This window comes from Petaurus breviceps, unplaced genomic scaffold (assembly GCF_028583685.1).
Source record: "Petaurus breviceps papuanus isolate PSGF00001 unplaced genomic scaffold, PetGlider_PUasm1.0 318, whole genome shotgun sequence".
Lineage (NCBI taxonomy): Eukaryota > Metazoa > Chordata > Mammalia > Diprotodontia > Petauridae > Petaurus > Petaurus breviceps.
Genome location: NW_027186078.1, coordinates 90,120 through 115,281, shown reverse-complemented (window position 1 = coordinate 115,281; position 25,162 = coordinate 90,120). Strand labels below are relative to the sequence as shown.

Sequence of the window (25,162 nt, the reverse complement as noted above, 5' to 3'; positions counted from 1 at the left end):
CCTTTCCTTTCCTTTCCTTTCCTTTCCTTTCCTTTCCTTTCCTGTTCCTGGTCCCTTTCCCTTTCCCTTTCCCTTTTCCTTTCCCTTTCCCTTTCCTTTTCCCTTTCCCTTTCCCTTTCCCTTTTCTTTTCCCTTTCCCCCTTTCCTACAGGTGGTCTGTCCAAAGGAATGCAAATTTTGATATCTGAAACTATAAAGAGATCTTGGGTTTATGGGCTAGATTTTTTTCTTAAGGACCATGCTTTAAATCCAATTCACTTTAGTTCTCATTGATTGCCCAACAATAGGTCCCAGTCTAATCCTCACTTTGTGGTCATTGTTTGGGCCCAGTTGACTCTGTGAATGTAAATAGCAATTGTTTCTGTTTTGGCCAGACACCCTGAGGGTCTTCCCCCTCCAGATTGATTTTTCTTTTTGACTAGATAGAGGAGGCCATTCTTTGCCTCATTTCTTACCTAGCCTTAATCACTGAATGGCATTACCTCAGTCAAACTGAGATCTGGGACAAGCCTTAGCTCAGAAAGGCCAAGGTCTCCTACTGCATCCAGGGCCATCTCCAGTCATCCTGACTTATGTCTTGCCACTGGACCCAAATGGCTCCAGAGAAGAAAATGAGGCTGATGACTTTGCATAGCCCTCCTTCACTTAAATCCAATTCACTATCAAATCATGACATCACCTTCCTGATGCCATGGTCCTCTTCAAGAACAAAGGACAAAAACAATGAGATACCTATTCAGTAGTCCTATGAAATGCATCATGTTCTGATATTTAAACTTTAATTTCCCAGGACAGAATAAAAGCAATTATAAGTAACTGATTACTTATGTCTTTTCAGTGTGTGTTTGTGCGAGGCTTTTGTGTCAAACATTTCTTTTGTGTGTTCAAAATAAATACCTGTTTCATAGCTGATTCATACTGTATGTTGAATACCTTTTTATTTTTTCCCTTGAAGAGTCACTAGACATCAGCCAATGCAGAGCTTATAATGAAGGTTAGCATTTTTATAGCACTTTAAGGATTTTAAATGAAATGAGTGTTAGAAGAAAAAACTGGAAAGAAATGAGAGCTATGGAAGAAAGAATTGTAAAGGTAATTGAAAGCTTGGCACAGGAGGTAAAAAACATCTTGCCCAAGTAACAAAATCACTTAAAATTACAATGGACCAAATAGAAGCCAATGACTTCATGAGGCAACAAGAAATATTAAAACAAAGTTGAAAGACTGAGAAAAATAGAAGAAAATGTAAGATATCTCATGGCAAAAACAATGGATCTGGAACATGAATTTAGAAGACATTTGAAAGTCATTGGACTATCTGAATGCCATGACCAAGAAAAAAAGCCCAGACCCAAGAAATCTTAAAAGGAAACAATCCAAATTTCTTAGAATCAGAGGGCAAAGTGGAAATAGAATCACTGTTCACTTTTTGAAATAAACCCCCAAACAAAATTCAATTTCCAGGTCAAAGGAATAGAGAATTTGGAATATAATATTCCAGAAGGTAAAGAATATAAGCTTATAACTAAGAATAACTTACCCACAAAACTTTGTATAATGTTTCAGGGTGGAAAAAAGACCATTAATGAAATAGATGACTTCCAAGCATTTCTGATGAAAATACTAAAGCTCTGTAGAAACCTTGAAGTTCAAACACAAAACATAAAACATCAACAGGAAACATAAAAAGGTAAATATGAATGAATAATGATAGAGGACCATACAAGGATTAAACTGCTTACATTCTAATATGGGGAGAATTGATACATGTGTCCCCTTGGAACCCTATCATCAGTAATTATGGAGGGAGTTTAATTAGACAAGGCAAGGGAATAGTTTTGTTATGTACTAGTGATTTTAAGGAAGGAATGGAAGTATAAGGGGAAGAGGAATACAAATATGGGTGAAGGGAAAGGACAATTAGGTAAAATTCGGTCATATAATCAGGATTTATAAGTTGACATTGATACAAAAAAGGAAAGGGAGTAGGGAGAGCAGCTAAACTCTCATTTGAACTGATCAAGAGAAGGAAGAATATATACACAGAGATGGATACAGAGATGAATTTTGCTCAAGAAGGAAAAGAAAGAATGGGGAATTAGAGAGAAGGTAGATGAAGGGAAAGATTAATCCTAAGCAAAACAAACTCTAGCTAAGGAAGCATAAAAATTTTTGTAGCTCTTTTTGTCCTATCAAAGAGTGGAAATCTGAGGGGGTGACCATAAATTGGAGAATGGTTGGACAAGTTATAATATACAAATGTAATAAGATAGTATTGTGCTGTAAGAAATGATGGAGAGGGTTCCAGAGAAATCTGGAAAGATTTGTATGAACAATTTATACGATTACTATATAGTAAAGACAAACAGTTTTGACAGAATTAGGAACTCTTAGTATAATGACCAACCATGATTCCAGAGAACTAATGATGAAATATGCTACCCACTTCCTGAAAAAGGTGAAGGACTCAGAGCACAGAATGAGAGAAATTGTTTTAGACATGACCAATGTGGATACTTGTTTTGATCGACTATATATATATATATATATATATATATATATATATTTGTAACCGGTTTTGTTTTTCTTTTGTTTTCAGTTAGGGAGAGGATTGGCAGGGAGGGTAAGAAGGCAAATTTTTGTTGATTGAAACAAATAAAATAAGATTTCAAGTATTACCTTTATTTTTAATTTTTATTTTCAGTTTCAGATATTTTCCCTCTCTTCACCTCACTCCCATTCATTGAGTAGGCAAGAAATAAGACACCCATTATACATATAAGGTTATGCAAAACATATTTCCATATTAGCCATGTTGCAAAGAAACACCCCCCCCCCCCCCCCAAAGAAAAAATAAAGTGAGAAAAGATATGCTTCAATATGTGCTCAGAGTTCATCAGTTCTCTCTCTGGAGGTGGGTTGCATTTTTCATCTTGAGTCCTTTAGAATAGTTGTGAATAATTGATCAGAGTAGCTAAGTCTTTCATAGTTGATTATTATTACAATATTGCTGTTACTTTGTATGATGTTCTCTTAGTTCTGCTTGATTCATTTTGTATCAGCTCATATATATCTAACCAGGTTTTTCTGAAACCATCTCCTTCATTATTTTTTTTATAGCCCAACAGTATTTCGTCACAATCATATACAACAATTTGTTCAGCCATTCATCAACTCATGAGCATCTTCTCAGTTTCCAACTCTTTGCCACTACAATAAGACCTACTATAAATATTTTTGTACATATAGGTCCTGTTCCTTTTCCCTTGCTCTCTTTGGAATATACATCTAGTATTAGTATTGCTGGGTCAAAATTGTTCTCCAAAGTGGTTGGACCAGTTTACAACTTTGCCAAATTTTTACAAAATTTGCATTAGTGTCCTTATTTTTCCACATTCTCTCCAGAATTTTTTTCTGTCAGAACTGTTTTAATGTTCATTTCTCTAATTATTAGTGATTTAGACATTTTTTCATGTGACTTATCGATAGCTTTGATTTCTTTGTCTGAAAATTGCCTGTTTTTATCCTTTGACCATTTATCAATTTTTATCAATTCTTATTTTTTAATAAATTTGACCCAGTTTCCTATATTTTTGAGAAATATTAGCCTTTATCAAAGAAATTTGATGTAAAATTCCACCCCACCCCCAACTTTCTTGATCTATAGTTTTCTTTCTGTTTTTGCCCTCCCTAATTTAGGTAGCAATATCATATTTGTGTCATAGTAGAAATTTAATAGAATTCCTTCTTTACCTTTTTTTCCGAATAGTTTATGTAGTATTGGAATTAATTTTCTAAAAATGTCTGGTAGAATTTACTTACAAATCTGTTGAGTCTTGAGATTTTTTTCTTTGAGAGTTCATTTTCAGCTTGTTCAGCTTCTTTTTCTAAGTATTTCCTTTTCTGTTAATCTGGGCAATTTATCTTTTTATAAATAATCATCCATTTCATTTAGATCATTAATTGGCATGTAATTGTCAAAATAACTTAATAATAAAATATAATTTTAAAAAGAGATCACTGGTAACTTAGATAAGCATGATTTCATGGCTCACTTCCTTGTTACCCCAATCTTGTCCCTTTTCTTTGATATTTTTCTCCTTAGCCTGACCCCCAAAAGTTAAATGGGCATTTATTTTAACTAGTATGTACTAAAGTGAAATTGAAGGTAAAAAAAGATAGTTTTTTAAAATCTGGAGTTGTAGATCTTATAAATTTTAATTCCCCTATCTTATCTTCTAGGTCTGCTTTTATAGACACACACATGGACCTTTTGTACTGCTTTCTCTTACTGAAAGGTGGGAAGGAGAGTGTATTTCTCCAACCACTCTCTATTCCCACTAGATAACAGTTCCCATGATAATTTCAAACTACTGACCAATTGGTCATCAGTGGTCAGGTAGATCACCTCATCATCTTTTTCTAGGGCCATTGTAGGTCAGAGTAAAAGAGTGACTGCCAAATGAGAGCTAGTTAGAAGAGAGAGCTTACTGGGTGAGGGTTGCAAAAGTGCTGCTTTGCCCTTTTAGAATGACTTATATTCACATAATTTTGATCTTTTGTAATTTCCCTTATGATAATTTTGCCCTTTCCCCCTTTAGCCTTCTTTCTCTTTTGTTGCCTAGAGATAAGGAGATGCAGGTTGAAACTGGTCCTCCTACTGTACATTGGGAGGGTATGGCAGCAAATGCTTTGAAATAGAATGAGGAAAACTGAGGAAAGGGCATTAATAACTGTGGGGATCAGGGAAGGCTGAAGTGATGCCTGATGTAAACCTTGAAGAAAGATAAGAAGTATTTATAAATGTGGATATGAGGAAGAAATACATTTCAGGGATATATAATGATTTGTGCAAATGAATGGAAACAGGTGATAAAAGTATAGAGTTCAAGGGGAAGCTAATATTCTTGTTTTGTATTGCAGGCTGGACTAGTTTGGGCTAGTGTGTATTTGGAATTGGAACAAAATGAGACATTCAAGGACCATTTAACAGTCAGCAAAAGGAGGTTTTTTTAGCTATAGCATAGAAATGCTTCTCATCAAGTATACATCATTGATTTACTTGAGTATGGCTTCTCTGCCTCTAGGTTGGTTGTATTGGTCAACCCTGAGGGAGAACAACTTTTGCTTCCCTGCTTTTGTGATTAGGTTACCAGGAAGCTATATCAACAGTGGGAATCTTAATCCCTTGAGTCAGTTAAGTGTTGAGGATGGTTTCATGACTTTTTTTTTTGCCTTTTTTTTTAGAGGGGGGAAGGCAGGGCAATTGGGGTTAAGTGACTTGCCCAAGGTCACATGGCTAGGTTTTGTGTGTGTGTGTGTGTGTGTGTTAAGTGTCTAAGGCCAAATTTGAACTCAGGTCCTCCTGACTCCAGGGCTGGTGCTCTATTCACTGCACCACCTAGATGCCCCGCTTTCATGACTTTTTAAGGAAAAAACTAGTGTAGTTTTTTTTACAGAGCCAGTCTTTAGAAAAAGCTAGCTCAGCTTATGTGACAGGGCAATATTACTTCTAGCAGAGTTGGAAATGCAGAAGTTAGGAAAGGAAGCAGAGTAGAAAATAAAACTAAAAGGGTATATAGAAGCCAAATTGTGGAAGGCCTAAAATGCCTTAAATTTTTCCTATAGTCAAAGGATATTTTTAATCAGGGAAGTGACATGGTCAGGTCTGTGATTTAGGAAGATTACTCTGGCAGCTGTGTGGAGAATGAAATATAGAGTGGGGAAACTGGGAGCCAGAGATCCATTTAGGAAACTATTGTAATAGTTAAGGCAAGAGGTGATGAGAGCCTGAACTAGGATAGTGACTGTGTGACTGGAGAGAAAGGGATGGATGAGAGAGATGTTGGGGAGGCAGAAGCTATGAGACTAAGCAAATGAAGGATTTAGGGAATGACAGAGATTGAAGAATCAGACACCTCTTAGATGTGAACCTCAGAAGGGTGAGAAAGGACCACAGGATCTTAGATTTACAGCTGAAAGACTTTAGAGGTCATCTGAACCAACCCCTATACTTTATAATTGAAGAAACTGCGATGTAGAAATATTAGATGATTAGGCAACATGAGTCCTAGGGTAGGGGGTGGGGTTATTGACCCATATGAGTGGTGGTCATTGGGACATTTATCTGTTTGAATCTTGGAGGGAAACTCTGGCCTATAAAAGGGTCAAGATCAGGGGATTACTGACCTATGTGAATCACCCATGGGGTAGACAGAAGGGTGAGATCCTAATCCTTTGTGCATCCTGGAGTGTACACTAAGTTATGTGAATCCCAATCAATCAACCAACAAATTTGATTTCATATAAAGAATTCTGAAAGAAATAAGCATTCTTAAAAAACCCCCCACCTATGTTAGCTTTATTGTATAGTACTATGCTCTCTTTCTCTCTGCTCCTGTCCCTCAGCTCAGCCCTCCCCCATTTCCCATCCCACCATTTACCTCTCTTCCCCCTCAGCCCAAAACCCAGCAGAAGAATGGACTCCTGGACAGACTGACATTGTGCAGGGAGTGGGGGCTTGGCTTGAGACCTCTAGTACTGAGAGAGAAGACCCTTGCTCTGCTCTGCCCACTTGACCCATGTCCAGCTCCCTCTTGTCTGTCTTCCGTCCATTCATGCTCAGATACCCTGTTACTGTCCCCAGCCCTGGAGTGTTGCCTGTCCTCTCCTGTCTGTGTCCATGTCTGGCCCTAAGTGTACTTCGTGTTGGTTCTGCTTAGCACCCCCCTCCACATGACTGGCCCTGTCCCCATGGTCCTCCTCCTGCTTTGCCATTACATAAAAATCACTTTACATAGAGGTCTCCTGAACTGTACAGTTACATAAAGTGAGAACTGTCTGTATTAGGCTTCTATTATGTACCAACTAGGAGGCACAGTAGATAGAGGGTGAGATCTGGAGTCAGGAAGACTCATCTTCCTGAGTTCAAATCTAGCTTCAGACTCTTACTAGCTATATGATCCTAGGTAAGTCACGTAACTGTTTGCCTAAGTTTCCTCACCTGTAAAATGAACTGGAGAAGGAAATGGCAAGCAAATCTTGTATCTTTGCCAAGAAAACCCTAAATGGAGGCCCTAAAAGTCAGACATGACTGAAACAATTCAACAACAACAACAACAAAATATGTTAGGAACTGTTCTAGGTGGTGAAAATACAAACACAAAGGGTAAGATAGTTCCTACCTGCCCTAAAGGAGCTTACCTTCTGTTAGGTGTATACAATGAGTTAATGGATTAATAAATACAGTATGGTGTAAAACAATAAGTGGTTGGGCAGGGACATAAAAGCTGAGGAAATAAAGAAAGGCCACTTGAAAAAACATCTCTTGAGCATTAAAAAGAGCTAGGAGTTCCAAGAGGTGGTGGTGAGGAGAGAGAATATTCCAGAAATGGGAACTCTCCAGTGCAAAAGCACAGGGGGGAAGGGGGAAGATGGAATGTTATATATGGGGAATAGTAAGTCAGTGGGTTTGACTGGAGCATAGAGTAAATAAGGTGGAGTAACATGTAATCAACAGGGAAAGCTAGGTTGGAGCCACCTTGTGAAGGACTTAATTGCTTTTATTTTTTTAATTTTTATTTATTTATATTTTTACTTGTCTTTGGAGGGCAATTGGGGTTAAGTGACTTGCCCAAGGTCACATGGCTAGTTTTTGTGTTAAGTGTGTAAGCTCAGATTTGAACTCAGGCCCTCCTGACTTCAGGGCAGGTGCTCTATTCACTGTGTCACCTAGCCGCCCGACTTAATTGCTTTAAAAAAAAAAGGTGTTTGTAGTTAATCCTAAAAAGAAAAAATAGCATTTCTCTAACTGGAGATGCTGATATGTGTGATCTGTGTAATCTGTAGGAGAAGCATCGTGACATAGTGGACAGAGCATTGAATGTGGAGTCAGGAAGACCTGGGTTTAAATTGTGCCCTAGACACTTACTAGCTATGTGACCAGGATTCTGCTGATAAATGTTTAATAACCAGCTTTCTGAACACACAAAATAAACTTTTCAGTTTAATCTATATTATTAACAATTTCTCTATAACTTTCTTAACTAGGCAAATCAAGTCCTGATTTGTGTCATTTACCAATTTCAAAAGTATAAATGCTCACACTGACAATTTAACAATCTACTCTCTTTACAAGTTGGCTCCAGCACAACCCCATGTGGGACTCTGGGCAACTCATTTAACCCTTTCTGAACCTAGTGTCCTAATTTTTAAAATGAGAATCTATGATCTTCTCATCCTGTGGTCTTTTAGTGGGTGCATTAAACCATGAAAACCCTGGAAAGGAGGGCTACTGACTCATATGACTTTAGGGTGAGTGGTCAGAAACAGGATTCAAATCCAAGTTTTCTTGATTCCAAGTCTGATTCTCTTTCCATTATACTTGAATTCTGGCCGGGGCCATTAAATCTGGGAATACAAATAAGAAAAAGAGAGTCCCTGCCCTCAAAGAGCTTACAATCTAATGGGTGAAGATAACACACAAAAGGAAACTGAAAAACTGGAATGGGAGTGACCAGGAAGTATGCAGGTACTTACTCCTTGGGGTTCTAACCAGAGTTGCATACCTAAAGTCAAAATTAGCTGGAGAGTTCAGATCCAGCCCTCTCTAAAGGAAAGCTTTGGGAAGAGTTTAGTGTTCTACTCCCCAGCCCTCCAATCAGAGGGGAGAGGACGCTGAGGAAATTGGGAAGGTATCCTGATTCACTTCCCCATTCCCTACCTCTCCTCTCTTCTCTACTACTCTTTTGGTCTTTGTGGAGGGTGGGCTCAGACTTCATACTGTTTCAAAATAGTATTAGTCCTAAGTTTATATCCAATTGTAGCATAACTGTTGGACAAGATCCTTCCTCTGCTCCTGAGATACTGGGTTCCAAAGACCACTTCTCACTCTGGAGTATTGATGTTGGATTGGCTACAAAACTGGGCTTGGGCTCTACTCTTAGACCTCCATCTCTGATCTCTTTCACTTACAACGAAAGAATAAAGGGCAAGGCAAAGAACTGAGGCCCACACTCATGGGTCACATGCTAGTCTCAGATGGGAAAGACCTGAAGCTTCTACTCTTACACTATCATTTCTCTTCTCTCCTTGGAAGGCCTCTAGATAGGAAGAAGTCAAACCGAGAGAAAGGACAGGTTATGGTCAAACAATACCTTTTAAATGTACCCCATCTGGCAATGCAGCCAACCAAATGGTTACAGAATGGAACTAGTTACAGAATATTGTTGTCATTTGTCCTTTTTTCTTGAAGAGGACCATGACATCAGGAAGGTGATGCCTTGACTTGCAGGTGAATTGGATTTAAAGTGAGAGAGGGCTGTGCAAAGTCACCAGCTTCACTTTCTCCTCCAGAGCCATTTGGGTCCAATGGCAAGAAATAGATCAGGACAAATAGAGATGGCCCCCTACAGAATATATGTTCCAAAGTCCACATGGGGATTGAATTTGCTGAGTACTTTGCACAGGCTTATAAGGACTGGGCTCAACCATTTCACTAGTTTTCAAGAAGTCTGTTTTACTTAAGGTTTATAATTTTCTCTTCTAAGCTATTTTTCTCCTAACTCTTCCTTTAAGAGCTTTAATTTCTTTAAAAAAAATCCTTGCTTCATCATTTTTCTAGATAATTATATAATACTCACAAAAATTCATTTTTTCTTCAGTTCTCTGTTGCAATTGTTACCAAGTCACCCTTTTCTTCTTTTGAGAGATCTCTAGCTTCACAATAATTTTTGATAGTGGTTGATGTCTTTGGTTAACTCATTTCTCTAGATTTAGTACCTGAACTGGTACTAAGACCAAGGCCAATCTCTATTCTCTCTCCTCTGCTCCCAACTTCCCTCCTGTACTTTTGGGTGGGGTTGTCAGTTCTGCTTGGTCTCATGTTGGGTCAAGTAGGTTTCTGCATGAAGCTTCTCTAGGGTTAGGTATGACTCCCCCACAATCTTTGTGGTTCAGAGTGCTGGATACTTAGGGTCCACTATGTTATCTTAGTACGAGGTGCTTAGAACTCTGGCATGTCTGGGTCTGGCCCACACTTGCACTAGTCTCAGCTGCTCTCTGGGGCTTCCAAGGGCTTTTTTGTGGATTTACAATGTCCATGGAGATTTCTCATGGGAGCCTGCTATTCTTGATGCCTCTAGACAGAAAGTTGTTGCCAATTTTTTTCTTAGAATTTTAAAAATGTGTTATCTGACATAATGATCTATACCTCTCCTCCTCCCTTCCCTTCCTCTTACGATTCTGTTTGCTGTTGTATAGCCCAGGTACCTCTGGTCGCTGCACACAATGCATTCGGCAGATACTCGGCAGCTTTTCTGTCAATCACTGTTGACCTCAATGGAAAATTAAAACAGGTTACAAGTAAGTGTCTCTGACTCTTCTTTGATGAGTACTTTTGTGAGATTACAGTCTTGTTTGTTTGCACTCAAGCTGGCTTTGATAGGGGCCTGCTTTCCTATTGCCCGTGAGTTGCTGGCTTACTTTTTGTGCATTTCTGAGGTGGAAGAAGTCACTTATTGCAGTTTCTCATTGAATTTCTTCACCATTATTTGATCTGGTGTGAATTTGAGGGGTGAGTGTGTGTGTGTGTGTGTGTGTGTGTGTGTGTGTGTGTGTGTAGCAAATACAGGTGAGGTGGGCAGCCTGTCTCCATTCAAGCAGCCCTCTTGGATAGAAGTTTATCAACCAATACTTTTGCATAATCTTCATTGCTTCTGGCTAGGCCAACAGTAATGGACCCAATAATCACAAAATAGTTCTGGGGTCAGGTTTCCTCAGTTTATATCTCTTAAGTTCTCCTGTGGGCATTATGCAATTGAGCAGCCACACACATACCAAAAGGCCTGAATTAACAAAACTTTAAATATGAAGCAATGACTTAAAACTCCTACTATATGCTTCTAGGGGAGTGATACTTAGAACAATAAGTTATGAAACATTTGTAGGGCAGGCAAATAGCCATCTAATGTTCATCTCTGCTCTGTAAGGTACAAATAAGTCCCACAAGGTTTATATCTTTTAGTGAGCCAGGCCAGCAGATGGGCATATTCTTCTGCTGGAGATCATCTCCAAGAAAAATGTAGTTGCTGATGCCTCCTACAGTTTCTAGTCAGCCCCCACCAAGGGAAAGAACCAGGTACTCCCGCCCTCGTGAACTGACAAGGTTGCCTCTAAGACTGGAAATATCTATCTCAACTACTGTTTGATCACCTGTGTTAAGGGAAAGAAACAAAACAGAAGAATAAGCCAGAGGTAAAAGGCTCAGACTAACCTGGCCAGCACATGCATTCAAAGACTGATAGAGACTGGAGAGTGTAAGAGGAAGAGAGGAAGAGGGAAAGAATTCCAGGCATGGGGGACAGCCAGAATAAATAATCTGAAGATGGAGTGTCTTGTTTAAGGGAGAGCTAGAAAGGCCAGTGTCACTAGATCACAGAATATGTGGGGGGATGTAAGGTATAAGAAGATTAAAAAGGTAGCAAGGCTATGCCAGATTATGAAAGGCTTTGAGTACCAAACAGAGGAGTTAATGTTTGATCTTGGAGGTCACAGGGATCCACTGGAATCTATTGAGTAGGGGGGATGATATGGATCAGACCTCTATTTTAGGAAGATTACTTTGGCAGCTGAGTGGTGGACATACTGGAGCAGGAGAGACTTGTGGCAGGGAAGCCCACCAGCAGGCTTTTGTAATAGCCCAGGCATAAGGGGACTCCCTGTATCAGGGAGGTGGCAGTAACAGAGGAGGGAAGAATGCATGTACAAGAGATGTTATGAAGGCAGAGTAAAGAGGAGGAAAGGTATCACATAAACCCTAATTAGAAACCTCTGGTTGTAAGTGTCATTTATAAGGGGTTTATCTCTCTGTCTGTATCTACATGTATATACATATATCTATATGCAGATAGACAGACAGATACTTCCAAATATTAACTGATGTCGTGAAGTGAACAGAACTAGGAGAACAATTTATACAAAAACATTATGGTAAAGACAAACCACTTTGAGGAAATGTAGCTTAATGACGAACTACAGTTCCAGAGGATTAACAATAAAACATGCTGCCCAACTTCTGACAGAGAGGTGAAGGACTCAGGGTGCAGAATGAGACATGTGTCTCATTCAAAAGGACTGGGGGAATAGGAGTAGAGATTGGAAATCATAGTTTCCTTTGTGTAACTACTTTGTGTGTGACAACGACTTTGTCAAAATCAGCACTTAATGATATTAAGGTGGAAAAATATTTCCTTAAGTGTCCCAACTCCCTTTTCTTTCCATAGTAGCTTTTTTTTTTTTTTGGTTTGTTTTGACGGGTTGTGGGGATAAGGAAGGATTGCTCAATAATTTTTTTTTGGAGGGGGGAAGGTAGAACAATTGGGGTTAAGTGACTTGCCCAAGGTCACACAGCTAGTTTTGTGTTAAGTGTCTGAGGTAGGATTTGAACTCAGGTCCCCCTGACTCCTGAGCCACTGCGCTGCCTAACCCCAAGAACTCAATAATGATTGCCTTATTTGGAATTCATACTTCATTTTCCCTTAGGCTGGTCTCTACTCTTGGATCAGGCTCTGAAGCAACCTCCAATGATTTGCTTTCTGAATTGGGCTCCAGTGATTCCATTACCAATACTCAGGGTTAGGCATGACTTTGCTCTGAAAAGTGCTTGGGCAGACACTGTTAATTCTCCCCGCAGAGGAATTGTGCCACAGATGAAATGAAGAGCGATAAGCAATGGGCAACAATGTCTGCTGGTCTTAGAACTCAAACTCTGCAGCAGCTTCTCCCTATTGTCATTCTGGAGAGTTGGGTAACAGCCCAGAACCTGACCAAACACCTCACAGAACTGCTGAGATGAGTTATGTATAGGAGAGGGAACTAGAGAAAATAAAAATGAAATTCATCTGGAGGAACAAAAGGTCGAGAATGCCAGTTATGAAACAAAACTGGGACAAAGGAGTTGTACTAGGACCATCTGAAACCCCCCCCCCCCATATATTTAATGTTTTTTTTAATACAGCCAACTACACTGGCCTTAAAACAGTGTTAATTTCTTTTTGCTAGTGGCAAAAAACAACTGAAAAAAATGTGCTATTTCCTTTCTGGTAAGTTTAGAACAGGAGACTAAATTACTTTTATGATATTTTTAGCATTTTAATTGGTGTGGCACTAAAGTTGTAAGGTAGGTTTAGGCAGAATCTCCAGACTTACCTGCTCAGTGCACTTATGAGTGCTGGCCTGTGCTTGGAACATCCCCAAACTATAGGAAGGATGCTCCAGACTCTATCATAGCAATGGAAGGAAGCAATCCAAATGCCGCCGGGGCTGGGAGTCAGCCTCACAATCACAGTTACCCTGCTGCTGGGGCAAGTCTCTTCTCTTCAGGCTCACTTAGGTCTTCCTCTCATGCTCCACCCTGTCCTCCCCAGCCCAAGGTGGGGGAGGGGCTGCAGATACACCGCTCTCAGCTGCCTTTTTCAAGACTGCTCTGTCTGGGCTGAACTCCTATCCATGCAGATAGAGTCAACCTGGATCACAGCTGCCTGGATCTAACTATACCCCTTGAAACTTATTCCACACTTGCTATGGTCTGCAGAATGTTTGCCAGGAGCCCTAATACTCTAGCCAGGGCCTACCTTTTGGGACTACTCTTCTGTAATTTCTCAGGTATCTCTTTCCTCATCCTCTTCCTCCCCTCTTCCTGGACTTGTGTGGAGCTATGCCTCCAATTAGCTTCCAGATAATTCTGCTCCACTCTGTTCCCCATTCTTCCTTCTTCAATGGCTTGAGTATGTGGCTGAGAGTCTCCTTGCCCCCAGTTACTTGTGTTATTTTCCTTAGACTCAGCCTTTCATTAACTTTCAGATATCTCTGTCTTGGTCCTCCAGCTTTCCTTTCCATAGGGTTCAGTGTGGGCTTGACCTTCTTCCATGTGTCCTCTGCAGGGTGCTGGGCCCAGGTGCAGCTGGTGGAGACAGGAGGCCAACTGACATATGAGGGCCAGGCCGTGACCCTGACTTGTACAGCCTCAGGGCTCCGCTTTAAGGACTTTTCCTTTTCCTGGCACTGGAGCCCACCTGGAAGCTCCAAGGAGTTTGTGGCCAGTATCACCGCTGGGACTGGTGAAAAACAGGAATACAGGAAAGACATTCAGGATAGAGCCTTCATTTCCAGGAACAATGAGGCCAATACAATCTCACTGACTCTGAGCGATTTGCAGAAGAAGGACTCAGGCACTTACTACTGTGCAAGACTCACCTTGTTGAGGCCCAGGCACAGGGCCTGACACAAAACCTATACTCCCTGAGATAGGCCAAGGACTAGAGCTGAGAACGCTATTGCCTAACCTGTGAACTAAGGCATGGAAACCTCTTGGAAGCAGCCCTGCTAATGTGCCTCTGGGTGTGTATGGTGTGTGTGTGTGTGTGTGTGTGTGTGTGTTTATGGACTGGGGCAGAGACAAGCTGTGTCTATTTGTCTTTCAAGTAATAAAAAAGAGCTTCTCTCCCAGCCTTCACTACCTCTCCATACCCCAATGGCTCTAGCTATTGCCTTGTTCTCATTGGATGCCCCTCCTGGGGTGAGTGCCAGGTTGTTTAGTCTTAACTAAGTACTTTGGCAGAGAAGTTACTTTGATTTGTCCAAACACCTACAAATCCATTTCAGAATGTGTTGAATCCGTGACAGGCCCCTGTTTCTGAAGAATCTATTGTAGTTAGAATATATGAGGATCTAGGAGGGTGGTACAGTAGATAGAGTGTTGGAACTGAAGTCAGGAAGACTCTTCTTTCTGAGTTCAAATCTGGCCTCAGACACTTATAGGCTGTGTGACCCTGGGAAGTCACTTAACCCTGTTTGCCTCAGCTTTGCATTTGTAAAATGAGATGGAGAAGGGAATGGCAAAACATTCCAGTATCTTCACCAAGAAAACCCCAAATGGGGTCATGAAGAGTTGGACATGACTCAACAACAACAATAAAACAGTGAAGTCAGTGAACCAGGAGGGCAACTTTGCACTACATTCATCTCTTTGGACCTGTAATGTGAGCTGGCTATGAATTCCAGAATAATTACTTTCAAATGTCAATTGTAAAGAGAATTTGTATGCAAAATTTCAAGATACTGAAGACAATCTTAAATTCTCTTGGTCTGGGCCTTCCTTGTAAATGTCAATACAGGGGGTCTCAGTGGACATTAGAGATCCCCAAATCTCACATATTGTCACAGGCACCATCCCAGTAGGAATAGTGCCCAGGAATTAAGCATGCTTCTAGGTAGCAGACTAGTTTCTGAAGGGTATATACTGTATTAATAAGAGTAAGTCAGAAACTAGAGCCACGATGACCTGAAAGAGTACACCTAGAAGGCTTGGCCCTCAACTCTCCTCTGACCACTAGCTTTCAGGAAGGATGCCTCTATCCTACAACCCTTCAGCCATAACAGAGAATGTAGGGAACCTAAGGATGGTCATACTCTTCTAGGAAGACTTTTAGTTATCTAAAAGCTCCTAGGCAGGAAACATCCCAGAGTTCCAATTAAGAGCACAAGGTAGTTGCCAATAGTCAGGTCTTATAAGCCCTGATGAATCAGAGATGTAAACATGTAGTAGGAATAGATTTGGGAAAGGAAGAGCAAGGGAAGGTATGGGACTCAAAAGGCACCTAAGAGACTGAAAGATTGACTTGCAGTTATATCTATATCGATACATATATCTCTATCTATACATATACACACACATATATATGTATATATATATATATATATATATATATATATATAGAGAGAGAGAGAGAGAGAGAGAGAGAGAGAGACATCAAAAATGTTGAGCTGGCACATTAAAGTTTTACTAGAAGCATGGCTATAATATCCATCCAGGGAAGAAGTTTATTAGTCAGTTAGTCAATTTATTCAGTACCTACTATGTTCCAGACACAGTACTAAGCACTGGAGACATAAAAAGAAGTAAAAGACCCTACCTTCAAGGAGTTCACAATCTAATGGCAGTGACAATATACACAAACAAGCTGTATATAGGATAAGTAGGAAATAAAAGAGGGAAGGCCCTAGAATTAAGAGGGATTGGGAAAGGCTTCTGGTGAAAGACGGGATTTTAGTTGGGATTTAAAAGAAGTCAGGGAAACCAGTAGGTGGACATGAGGAGGGACATCCTTCCAGACATGGGGGACAGCCAGAGAAAATGCCTGGAGCCAAGAGATGGAGTGTCTTGTTCATGGAGCACCAAGGAGTCCAGTATCACTGGATTGAGGAGTATATGTGCATTTTTATTAGAACCTGCACATTGTGTTTATGAGATTATGCATCCTCTCAAAGTAGTTTGTGCCTTTGCAGTAGTGCCTACATACTCTCTGTGTGTACCCATTATCTGTGGAGTCCATGTATCATCTGCATGGATCTCTGGTATCATTTTCAAGGACTCTTGAATGACCTCTTTAATGATGTGGGTGAAATTCTAAGTCGAGGTGGGGAACCTGCGGCCTTGAGGTTGCACGTGGTCCTCTAGGTTCTCAAATTGACCCTTTGATTAAATCCAAACTTCACAGAACAAATCCCTTTAATAAAAGGATTTGTTCTGTAAAACCTGGACTCAGTTAAAAGGCTACACCCAAGGACCTAGAAGGCCACATGTGGCCTCAAGGCTACAGGTTCCTCACCCCTGTAAATCTAAGTTATACCTTTTGGATGTGTGATAGAAGGTTCCTCAGTGGGAATTTTAATTGATTTGTTAGGTTGTTTTTAGGCTATGTTGTTGGAAAATGATTTAGAAGTATACAAAAAAGACACTGAATTGTTCATATGCTTTGACATAGTTATCTCACTAATAGCCACGTACCCCAAGGAGTTCTATGACAAAAAGAAAGACCCTGTACACAACAAAATATTCCTAGCAGCACTGTTTCTGGTAGTCAAAAGAAGTTTAATATCTTAACATCTTAATATTTAGCCCCATCCAAAAAATGGAATATGCTATCTCGGAAAGTAGGGAAAGGTCTTTAGGCAAGACTGTATGACTGTGTCAGGTGGATCGTTGAGGAGATCCTTTTTTGGTTATGGATTGGAAGGTCACTGAAGTAGCTTCTAGCACTGAAAATCTGGGATTCTACTGTAAGGGATCAGAATGTGATTATTTCCCCATTTTAGCTGAAGAAGTAATAGAATATAATCATATGTAATGATGTTTTATTATGTAAAAAAGATATATCTACTCAATTCAGGAGGAAGGGAACAAGTATTTATTAAATGCCTACTATGTGCCAGGCGCTGTGCTAAGTATTTTACAGATATTATCTTATTTGATACTTATAGAAACCTTGTGAGGTAGGTGCTATTATTGTCCTCATTTTACAGTTGAGGAAACCGAGGCAGACTGCTCAAATGGCTTGCCAAGGGTTGCCCCACTAGCATGTGTCTGAGATTAGATTTAAGCTCAATTCTTCTGATTCCAGGTTCAGCACTTTCTCCACTGCACCACCAACTGCCTTTTTGGTTGATATCATACTCTGTCTTACTACCATGGTGCTCTAAGTATCAGCCCATTTTTTCCCCATGGCTTCTGTTGTTGCAAGAGTGTGCTTATACAGGGAACAGTGGCAACTGTTCAGACTGTGTCATCTTACTGCATGTCTTTGGCAAGAGCTGATCCCTTGTTTGCCCAAACTTCTTGAGAAAGCCATATATACTAGGTAGTTTCACTTTCTCTCCTTTCATATGCTTCCAAATCTCTAGAATCTGACTTCTGACATCATTCAGCTGAAGCTGCTCTTTCTAAAGTTAGCAGTGATCTCTTAATCGCCAAATGTAATCACCCTTCCTCAGTCTTCCTTCTTCTTGACTTCTTGGCCCTCTGTGATATTCTTCTTCATACTCCTTCATCTCTAGATTTTTACTCTGTCCGGACTTTCCTCCTTCTTCTCTTAATACTCCTTTTCAGTCCCCTTTGCTGAATCTTCGTCCAAGGGATACCCTTTAATTGCGAGTATTCCCCAAAGGTCTGTTCTGGGCCCTTTTCTTCCTCTATACTATCTCACTTGGTGATCTTATTAACTCTCATAGATTCAATTATCATCCCTATGAGAATGACTCCCAGAGCTATATATGCAGCTTTGGCCTTTCTCCTTTCTCCTGGGTTCCAGTTCTACCACATCACCGATTGCTTTTTGGATGTCTCAAAATTGATATCCTGTATAGGCATCTCAAACTCAATACATTAAAAACAGAATTTGTTATTCCTCCCCAAACTCTTCCCTTTTTCTTTATTTAATATTTTAGTTTTCCCCCAATTAAATGTAAAAACAATTTTTAACATTCTTTTTTGTTTTTAAATTTTGAGTTCTGGATTCTTTCCTCTCTCTCTTCTTACCCCTCATTGAGAAGGCAAGCATTTTGATATAGGCTATACATGAGCAGTCATGCAAAACATATTTCCATATAAGTCACACTGTAAAAGAAAACACAGACAAAAAAACCCCAAGAAAAATAAAGTAAAAAAAAAAAGTATGCTCTAGCCTACATCCCAGTGATTCTGAACCCCTGGTTGTTGTTGTTCAAACATGTTCTTTGTCCCCCATTTATCCTCCCTTGTTCTCATCCCCTCAACCAAATCTCCCCAACATTCCACTCTAATTCCACCCACCCCTTCCACTGTGCTCTCTGGAATGCCTGCTCCATTAATAATAACTTGCCTTTATCTGAAATTTTTTCTTTTTCACTCCCTCCATCTTGTTGCGTTCACTAAAATGGCTCCTGATGACACAGCTTCCCTGTCTCCAGCTCTGGCTGCATTTTGACTCATTCCATAGACTTGTTAGTTGAAGTGGGGGACTTGGAATAGTCTGTGCTTCTCATTGCCACTTCCAGGCTCTCCCTCTACTACCATTAATCAGTGACCTCTCCTCTTTGAGGTTCATTCTGCTATAAACATTTCTCCATACACTTTAGGGTCCTATGAATCAGCTGGAAACACCTTCTGCAGACCCTGCCACACCTGGGGTTTAAGGTAGGCCATGTATCACTGTGTAGACTGAGTTGGAACTCACAGTGGTGAAACCTCAGGAACACCTGGGGCAGAAACCAGTCAGTCTGGGTTAGGAGAGTATGTATGGGAAACACACCTATATTTAACTCCCACTTGTAGGCACTTTCCTTCCCTTTTGACCCAGGTCACAGGGTTGATGGGACTTTTTTGACCATAGGCTCATCATTCCTGGCCTGAGATCATTTGACCCAAACAGTAATGTTGCCTAGAAATGACCTTGAGGCAAGTCCTGGCTATGGTGATTCCCCTACTGAGCATAAATGCCATTGTTAGGTACAATTGAGGGTAGCTAACCAGAAGAATTCTAGCTCTTTCCCTCCCTCTGTGCTTGAACAAAGCTGGGATTTGGCCACCCAAAGAGAGGAAAACCCATAAGTATTTGAAGGACTGTATGAGGGAGAGAAATTAGACTTTGTTCTAAAGCTTGGCCTAGAAGGTAGAACTGGGAAGGATGAGGGGAAGTTTCAGGCAAGTCTGTTTGGACTTCATGTAGGAAAAAACTTTTTAAACTATTAGAGTTGTCTCAAAGTGGAATGGGATACCTTGAGAAGGAATGATTCCCTTTTCTCTTGGAGGTCTTAAAGCTAAGGTTGGAGATGTTTAGGAGATTCTTATTTCGTGACATTTTCCACATTTCTGCCTTTAGGATATTACTTATTCCCTCCTCTTTATTCCTACTTCCTCCATCCTATTATCACAGTCAATTAGTACCTGCCTAGATTATTCAAATAACCTCCTACTAGGTCCTGCCTGTATTCCTTCATTGATCCAATCCAGTCTTGATACCTATGGTAGATTAAGCTTCCTTGGGAATGTCAGCAGGCATTCTTTAAAAACTTACTGTATGCCAGATACTATGCTAAGCACTAGAAAAAGAAAGGCAAAAAAAAGGCCCTGCTCTTAGTGAGCTCACACCCTGGTATTACAACCCACCTGGATTATTATAAGAGTTACTCCTCTGGCCTTCTCACTTCCATTCTATGTAAGTTCAAAGTAATTTCCCAGGGAGTGCAGGGAGGGCACTAGCAAATGGGGAGGGGGAATCAATATCTTTGGCTAAAAGGCACATTTTCTCAGAGGTACTGGTCTCTTAAAGCACCAAATCCCTGTAGATTTTACCCCTTGAAAGGTCTCCATTTCTGATTACAGAACATATCTTTCCTCCCAAGGAATTTTTCTTCAGTAAGACCCCCCCCCCACCAATAAATTGCGATTTCCATATTTTTCCCCCTACCCTGATTCAATCCCTCCTTTTGCCACTTTTCTCATTCTCCAGTAACCTCTTTTCTTTCTGAGATAATATAGGAGTTCTCTCCCCTTCATTTTAAGCACTGATTTGTATTGTATTCCCCTGTATCTTCATTATGACCAAGTTAGATTTATACCAAGGATGTAAGGATAGTTCAACATTGGGAAAACAAAGAAAACAGTAAATTACATTAAAAAAATCCAAAACTATATGATTATCTCAATAGAAAACGTAAAATCACTTGACAAAGTACAACACTCATTTATAATAAAACCTATATAGTATAGATAGAAGGGACCTTTTCAATATCATAAAAATATACGACTAAAACCAAAAGCAAGCATCATACACAATGGAGATATACTAGAACCTTTTCTAATAAATATGGAAGTAAAGCAAGGATGCCTACCTTCCCCAGAGGGGACCTGGATCCCAGAGTTTCAGTAATGGGCCATGGATTATACAAAGAAAGGATACTAGAAGAGGTCTGCATCTGGGTGTGAACTAAGCTCCTTGGGATGTATGTATTGGCACAGTTAGGTAGAACAGTGGAGAGAGTACTTGGAGTAAACAAGACCTGAGTTCAAATTTGGCCTCAGACACTTACTAGCTATGTGACCCTGGGCTAGTCATTCAACCTCTGTTTACTTCAATTTTCTAACATGTAAAAATGATATAATAATAGCACTTCCTAGTTTTGTTGTGAGGCTCAAATGAGATATTTGTGAAGTGCTTTCCCAACCTTAAAGTACTACATAAATGTTAGCTGTTGGGATAAAGGTACTATGTTTCATTAAATTTGATAATAGGGACAGAACAAAATCAATAAGAAAATTGTTCCAGGGCTTCATCTTTTAAAGGGACTATAAAGGTCAGCAGCTATGGGAAAAGGCCAGTGCAAAAGAATGAACACCTCAGGGAATTGAATCCCCTTTATCTTAGGGGAGGGTGACATTCCACAAAGTAGGAAGAAGGTTCCCTTGCCCTTTCTCCAAGACATCCAGAATTCTGTGGTCAAGGATAAGAGGGATTAAAAGTGAATTATTAGAGATGGGACCTCAAACTATAGAAGTGACTTACCAAATATTGTCCAAGCTCTCTAACCTACCCCATATTGGGCTCATTTAGTACCCCCTCCCCCACTGCTCATCATGATCTTGGAAAAGGGGTTGCACAAGACAGTCCATACTCTCATGACAGAACTCTGTTGTATATGCTAATTTTCCTGCCCCTTTCTTTCCAGTGCTTTGGAAATCCAAACCACAGAAATTTGCTTGGAATGTAATAGCAATGTGGCAGCATTTTGTGCTGCAACTGAATGAGGGCAGAGGATGGAGGAGCAAAGGGAACAGGAGAGAACATATGCGTGTAGCTGTGTGGCATTCTACTAAGCCTTAGGGAAAGAGCCCAAAATCCAGCTGGAGCCAGTTCTGTCACCCCTGAAATCACTTGGTGTAAAGCCAATTATGAGTAGCTCTACTAAGGACTGCTGCTGTGAATAACTTTAAGGATCTAACTGTATAGTATTGTGAACTCTCTATTTATTTAGCAATAAACTAAAACAAAATATTCAAGAAACTAAAGCACAACATTAACAATAATATAGCCACTAACACATCATTCAGTAAGTCACAATCTCCTTAATCAACATAAAATACCCAAATAAATTCTTCTTTCATCTTGACTCAAGGCTGGCTTCCTTAAGCCAATCAACCTTAAGGGTAATCATCCTTAAGCCAGTCATGCTTAAGGGTAGTAGAAAGTACAAAGACCATCCACCCCTAGGTCACTCTAAATTCAATAAACAATTATTAAGCACCTGTATTATACCAAATATTTTGAGGATACAAAGACAAAATAATCCCTGCCTCCAAGAAGTTTACCTTCTACTGGGGAAAATAATTCATACATTTACACAGAAAATCAAATACAAATATAATCCTATGGGGCATGCATGGGAATAGATCTGCTCCATAGCAAATCTCTTCTCTTTGGTGACATATGTTGTTTGGCCTCTTGCTAAAGACTATAAACAAAGGTTTCTGGTTGGTCCCCATGTGCCATCTTTGACTCACATCCCACATGACAAGTTAGGAGAGTTATATCAGAAAAGAGTTGAATACTGGGCATCATTCAGTAGGGATGAGACTTTAAAGGGAGAGACAATTTCCGCTTTCATCTGAATGTGATATTTGGTTGTTTGACAGTTCTCTCCTGGACTTTCTGTAAGGGAGGAAAGAGATTTTTTTTGTTCCTTCCCTCACTCCTTGCCTCAGTGAGCTTGAGGCTGGATCTCATCCCTTTAACTGTCTCTTCTGCTTTGCGTTATTTTGCTTGAGCATAGGTTATCAGAGAGCTAATCCTAAGAGATGGACTTTTCAGGAGTGGTGGTCTTGGAGTTCAGGAGTTCCTGGTCCACAGTCAGTGCCAGCTGTCCTGTAGGAGGTGATCCTTGAAGCTCTTACAAGACTTCTTAGAGAAGAAGATGACCACAGACAGCAGGATGAACCCAAGTCATGCTCTAACTTTCCGGAAGATATAGACTTTGGGCGAATTGTTTGAATAGCGCAGAGCTGAAGTGTAATAAAAATGTTTGTTCATCAGTCCCACAAAGAATTTCACATTTCAATGGGTTTCAGCATCAAATATGCAGAAGAGTATCATAGGGCTCATAGCTGACAGTTTCATGCCTTTGTCAATGCATACTCATGAATCCTTTTGGCATTTTTTTTTTTTGTGGTGGGGAAAATATTGAATACTTTTCTAGAAGGGAACCTGTTTATGCCTTTTAAGGAAACTGTAGATATGGATCAAACCTAAGATTATGTAAATAATTGTCCCTAGAGTTCTACTGTTGGGGGTTGGGCTGTAATGAGTCAGAGATAAGAAAAAGCCTGACCTTTCTCTTTTGGCTAGGTTTCCCCAGGACTGAACCTGGTCCTCATGAATGCAGAACTGGGGCTTCTTAGTGGGAGAAAGTATTCCACCCCCTTCGGCCATCAGTTCTGTTGCATATAACATATACAAAGTAGATACAAAATAATATCCAAAGGGAGGACAATAGCAACTGGTGATTAGAGTATGGGGAAATCAGAAAAGGCTTCCTGGAGGAAGTGACACTTGAACTGAGCTTTGAAGGAAGCTAGAGATTCTATGAGGGAGAGGTAATGAGGGAGTGTTACAGGTTTGGCAGAAAAGCTATTGAGCAGCACAGAGATGGTTAGCTTAATGTTGTGTATGGAGGATAGCAAGCAGGTCAGTTTGAACTGCAGAGTATAGGAAGAGAATAATGTGAAATAACCATGGAATGGTAGTCTGAAGTCAGGTCACAAAGTGTTTCAGATGCCAGAGGAGTTTGTATTTTATCCTGTAGACAAAAGAGAGCTACTGGAATTTTTTCTTGAGTAGGAGAAGCATGTGGTTAGAACTGTATTTTAAGAATAATGCCTTGGCAACTGTGTAGAAGATGGATGATGGATGATGGGACAATGTGGAAGATGGATTGGAGAGGAGAGAGACTAGATACAGTGAACTCAATTAGGATACTATTTACAATGGTTCAGGGAAGATGTAATGAAGACCAGAACTAGGGTCTTGGAACTGTGAGTAGAGAGAAGAGAGTAGATGCAAGAGATCAAGGAGGTTGAATTGACAAGACTTGGCAACATTCCACTAACTATGCTATCTCGAATAATATTTAGTTCAAGAGATTTAATTTGACTGGGAAAGTGGGAGGAAAAGTGGAATAAAAACTGTATTTGGTGGAAGAGACAAGCGAAAGGATCCTCCCCCCCAGTATTGTGGAAGCCTAAGCATCTTTATAGGTACAGGGAAGAGCAGGGATAGGAAAGACTGAAGATTTGAGAGGGAGGTAGGAGGGTAGGAGTAAAGTCTAAGGGGATTTATTATTTACTTATTATAAAGCTGTGGACTAACAAGAAAAAATGACTTTTGATGACAAACACTTCAGTGGGAGAATAGGAGGAGGGTCCTTCTCTACAAGTGAGACTTGAATCCTTGGGAGGGTAGTTTACATGGTCTAAAGGTGGGACACAGGTGTCCTCTCTGAAGTCTCCTCTCCTCTGTCTAAGGGTCCCACATCAAAGGACCATAAAACTCTGTGACTGGCATTGTGAGGAGAGTGAAGAGAGAGTTGAGGAGGGTTGAGGTTTTAGTTGGAACATCAATCATGGTGTAACTGGGATACACAGTGGTGCATCTTAGGGAGATCATGCTACAAAAACCATGACACAGAGGTGAAGTTGGGGAGGGATGAGTTAATTGGATTCAAAGAATCTCCACTCACATGAGGATTGTGCACATTGCTCAGTGTTCTCATCAGTACAGGCAACCTGTTAGGTTATCAGTAAATACCAATCAAACATTGAGTTCTGTTCACTTATCCTTGATGATTCTCTGAGTATTCATTGCTTCCTTTTCATTTGCACAACTTCCATCTTAGCAGAGGCCTTACTTCACTTGACTGTGCCCACACTCCTTCCTCCTTCATTTCATCTGCTACAAGACGGCCGAGTGAGTTTTCTCATCATGCCATTCCCTAGACCAGAAACTTTTAATGGCTCCCCATTGCCCTCTGCACTGAACTAAAACTCCTCAGCTTGCTGTTAAAGACCCTAGCTACAATCTGTCGACAATGTAATTTCTAGTGTTATATTGTTGGGAAACAAGGATGGTGAAGGGCCTTGGGATTATGCCATATGAGGATTGATTGAAAGGATTGGGGAGTTTATCCTAGGCAGGATTTGTTGCACACGGTGGCTCTGTGTGAGTATTTTAAGGGCTGTTACATCGTCATCATCATCATCATCATCATCATCATCATCATCATCATCATCATCATCATC

The 25,162-nt window shown here is 40.3% G+C and overlaps 1 protein-coding gene across 1 annotated transcript in view; it reads left to right on the top strand.

Annotated features, from left to right (window-relative positions):
* Positions 1–13,110: 13,110 nt before the first annotated feature.
* Positions 13,111–25,162, top strand: part of LOC138167865 (uncharacterized) — a 29,310-nt gene continuing 17,258 nt past the window's right edge. The window contains exons 1-3 of the mRNA XM_069096824.1: positions 13,111–13,662; positions 13,941–14,262; positions 24,343–24,353. Coding sequence (XP_068952925.1) covers positions 13,581–13,662; positions 13,941–14,262; positions 24,343–24,353 — 415 coding nt within the window. The 5' untranslated portion in view covers positions 13,111–13,580. The remainder of the gene's footprint in view (positions 13,663–13,940; positions 14,263–24,342; positions 24,354–25,162) is intronic.